Below are 4446 nucleotides of genomic sequence, written 5' to 3' on the forward strand. Positions count from 1 at the left end.
AAAATTTCTCCAAATATGGCAGTGCCTGTGCCTCAGTGGGTAGGGTACCAGCCATATACACCCAGGCTGGCGGGTTCGAACCTGGCCTGGGCCAGCTAAAACAATGACAACTGCAACAAAAAAATAGCTGGGCGTTGTGGCAGGCACCTGTAGTCCCAGCTACTTGGGAGGCTGAGGCAAGAGAATTGCTTAAGCCCAGGAGTTTGAGTTTGCTATGAGCTATGAGGCCAGGGCACTCTACCAGGGCACTCTATCGAGGTGACAAAATAAGAAATCTGTCTCAAAAAAAAAACAAAATTTCTCCAAATCTGTTGTATTTATAAGTTGACAGAGGCAACCAAAACTAATTCAGCACATGTAATCTTAATATAAGTCAATAAAAATTCACTTAAATATTTCATAATACATAAAAAGTAGGGTATTCTATTTCCCCTTCGAATTATGCAAGCAGACTTTTAAATTGCATTGTTTTACATGCTCTAATCACAGGTAGTACCATGTGACTATTCACTGTGTACTTAGGTAACTATGGTAGTAGCTTCATAAGGTTTGAAGCTTAATAACAGTGACTCACTACTATTAGAGATGTACAGAGTCAACCTGAAGTACACTGCCTGCAGTTATCTTAATATAGTTTAAAAATTCCATGAGAATGAAATGAGAACCAATGAAACTAATGCCTCAAATACAAAACAGCCATCAAACAATTCTTAAAGTCTAAAAGAGCAAAGCATCCTAGAGTTAATCTCAGAATGCATGAATTTTTAAATCATATATTACAGAAAATAAGATGATGAAAAGATGCTCCCTTCTAATGTAGTAATTTATACTACTAAAAATGCAATCTTTTGCAGCATTCTAACAAGTGAAAGTTTTAAAAATCTGTCTACTGAACAGGTATATGAACTAAAACTAAACATGCATCCCAACTTATTAAAATGATAGATACATAGGCTACATCTATCCTGAATCTAAAATAAGTTATTTTAGAACTTATTTTAATAAATGACTAAAAATATGAAAAAACTTAAAGGAACAATAGCATTTAGACTGTGAAATTGTGTTGTAAATTTTATTATAATTATTTTATTCTAAATATTGAAGACTGAATCACAGTTTCATAAATAACATCACTTGCATTTTATAATAAATACATCTGTATGCAGAGGTATATTTAACAGCATCTGCACATCCCCAGAAATTGTTGCTCATTTTAAAAACACATTCTTATTCTGATAGAGACTTAATTTTTTACGTAACACTTCAATAGAAAACATGTGAATAGACTGTATACTCCATATCCATATTTTTTTACGTCAAATCTAAATAACATTGTTTTAAATATTCATTAAAATATATGTATAGATAGATAACAGTTATTGGTTTGTCATGATTAAACTGGTATCAAATTAATAAGCATAAGTGAAAAAAGCTAATCACTTAATAGACAGTCATAAAATAATAAAACGCAGTATCATGCATTATGTATTACTAAGAAAGTGCTCATTTATATAGTATCATGGAAAATTCTGGATATATCTTTATGTATATCCTTATCACTTTTCTTTATATAACCTCTATTTTAATTTAAATGTCACATATTTTCAGCTAACATTTAAATTAGTTCTTTAATGTAAAATTTCAGTTCTGTTATAAACCATTAAACACCTTCAACAACTTGTTTGAAGGTAAGAATACTTCTTTCCTTCCATTATAAAATTATATTACATTAAGTATTTATTAAATGTTATATTTGAGAAATGTAGTCTGACTCTGAAAATATTCAAATTCAATATCTGTATTATGACAGAATGAAGATTTACGGGGAAAATGTTTCAATAGGTAAAACCTTTAAAGACCACACAATAGCAAGGAAGACACTTTGAAATACTGCAGATGATAGATCTGACATTACAAAGACACTAACGCTTGATCTTCGATTCCCACAGAACTATGGATCCAGTTAACAGCAGGAAGGGAAAAGAGGCAGCAATATTTCAAAAGTACAAATGCTGATCTCCAAAAGACGCCACGTAGGTAGAAGAAAATTGCAGTACACTTCAGGTAGCGTAAGTTTTTGAAATGAAGGCTCTGTTATTTTTCAAGACTGGAAGGATATCACAGTGTTGATTTTATATACAAAGTAGGACCTGTTCCAGTATACTCTAGTGAAATAATTTACATATGGAGAATAGTTAATTTTGACCTCATGACAAAATCGCCCATATTTTGTGTAAGTTAATTTGTCACCTTCTTCACAAATCACCTATCAAAAGATATGAAACATAATATTAAAAACCTGATTATACCTACAGGAGAAATGTAATTGATGTATAAGTGACTACACATTTATGAAAAAATGTATTATTGCTAAATATAGACTGCAAAATATCTAATATTGTTTAGCAAATAGAAGCCTCTTCACAAGTGCTCACTAAACTCCCTGAACTTCTCTTTGAGATTGAAAAACCAGTATAAAGTAGTTCCAATTATTTAAAATTATTTTTCATTTTTATTTTTTGGTTTTCTCCCCACCTCCACCATTCCCCCTACCAACTCAAGTGTTCCCAATTTTTAAAATTTAGAAGGCAACACTTTCATAATCTGTAATCACTACTCTAAAGAACTTTATCATGAAGCCTAGCAAAGCTGGGAAATTGACATACTACTTTCCCTTTTTTATTGAGAGAGAGTCTCACTCAGTAAAGAAGAGTGAAAACCCAGTAAAACCTCAATCCCTGGGGTTGAATGTCATGGTGTCATAGCTCACAGCAACCTCAAACTCTTGGGCTCAAGTAACTCTCTTCTCTCAGCCTCCTTGAGTAGCTGTGACTGTAAGCACCCATCACCATATCCGGCTAGTTTTTCTATTTTTTAGTAGAGTAAACAGTAAATCATGTATCTAATAAGGGACTTGTATGTAGAATATTTTTTTAAAACTCTGGGCGGTGGCTGTGGCTCAAAGGAGTGAGGCGCTGGCCCCATATGCCAGAGGTGGCAAGTTCAAACCCAGCCCCAGCCAAAAGCCACAAAAAAACCCCCAAACTCTACAACTCTATGATAAAAAAGACAAACAACTCAAATAAAAAATGGCCAAACTACTTGAGCTCAGGAATTTAAGACCAGCCTGAGCAAGAGCAAGACCCCATCTCTACTAAAAATAGAAAAACTAAAGCTAGAGGACCCTGGAGTTTGAGGTCTGAGCTATGATAACACCACAGTACTCTACCTAGGGCAACAGAGTTAGACTCTTGTCTCAAAGGAAAAAAAGAAAAAATACTTCACGCTACTTTCAGTAAACCTTCCCACCCAATTATTATGTAACTGTTAATTATATTCTTTAGTTAAGTTCTAAAAACAAAGTTTGAAGATTACCAGTTTAAATAATCATTTTTCAAAAAAATAATTCTTACCAAACAGTTACTTACATGGCCATTTGCAACGTCTAATAAATCTTTAACCCTACAGCCTCTCATGGTTCCCACCTCATTGCAGATAGCATCCTCCACAATTAGGTAATTAGCTTTGTAGGATGTCAGTATTTTATAAATATCTTCAGCAGATCGCTTCGAGTAGATCTGGTAGACCTAAAAGAATATAAATTGAAATTATTTAAAAAGACATTTAAAACTTCTGTTAATCAAAACTATACACTGAACATCTATTATTTTTTTTTTATTTCAGATTATTACTTTGTTCTTGGTACTAAATACCATCCTATGAAAAATAAAGATATTAAAGCCAGGCACAGTGGCTCATGCCTATAATCCTAGCACTCTGGGAAGCCGAGGCGGGTAGATTGCCCTGGGCTCACAGGTTCAAGACCAGCCTGAGCAAAAGCAAGACCCTGACTCTAAAAATAGCCAGGTGTTGTAGTGGGCACCTATAGTCCCTGTTACTTGGGAGGCTAAGGCAAGAGAATTGCTTGAACCCAAGAGTTTGAGGTTGCTGAGAGCTATGATGCCATGGCACTCTACCAAGGGCAACAAAGTAAGACTCTGTCTCAAAAAAAAAAAAAAAGAAAGAAAAATAAAGATATTCAAGAAGACTTGATTTCTTCCCTCAAGAAGCTTATACTCAAGTTTCATAGTGGTCAAGACTAACTATAAAACAAATAGCAAATATAATGTGGTATATAACTAAATTTTAAATCATACAATGCAATTCTAATAACAACCATATAAAAATATGTAACATATGAGTGGCGCCTGTAGCTCAGTGAGTAGGGTGACAGCCACATACACTAAGGCTAGTGGGTTCGAACCCAGCCCAGGCCAGCTAAAACAACAGTGACAACTGCAACAAAAAAATAACCAGGCATTGTGGCAGGAGTCTGTAATCCCAGCTACTTGGGACGCTGAGGCAAAAGAATCACTTAAGCCCAAGAATATGAGGGCTGTGGGCTGACACCACAGCATTCTACCCAGGGCGACAGCTTGAGACTCT

General features: G+C 34.5%; 1 protein-coding gene across 1 annotated transcript in view; it reads right to left on the reverse strand.

Moving 5' to 3' along the window:
- Positions 1-1711: 1711 nt before the first annotated feature.
- The window catches only part of DPY19L4 (dpy-19 like 4), an 87802-nt gene continuing 85067 nt past the window's right edge, over positions 1712-4446 (reverse strand). Inside the window, exons 17-18 of the mRNA XM_023518251.1 lie at positions 3429-3587; positions 1712-2266 (exon numbers count right to left, since the gene is read on the reverse strand). Coding sequence (XP_023374019.1) covers positions 2102-2266; positions 3429-3587 — 324 coding nt within the window. The 3' untranslated portion in view covers positions 1712-2101. The remainder of the gene's footprint in view (positions 2267-3428; positions 3588-4446) is intronic.

This window comes from Otolemur garnettii, unplaced genomic scaffold, assembly GCF_000181295.1.
Source record: "Otolemur garnettii isolate 467f Iridium unplaced genomic scaffold, OtoGar3 scaffold00004, whole genome shotgun sequence".
Classification (NCBI taxonomy): domain Eukaryota; kingdom Metazoa; phylum Chordata; class Mammalia; order Primates; family Galagidae; genus Otolemur; species Otolemur garnettii.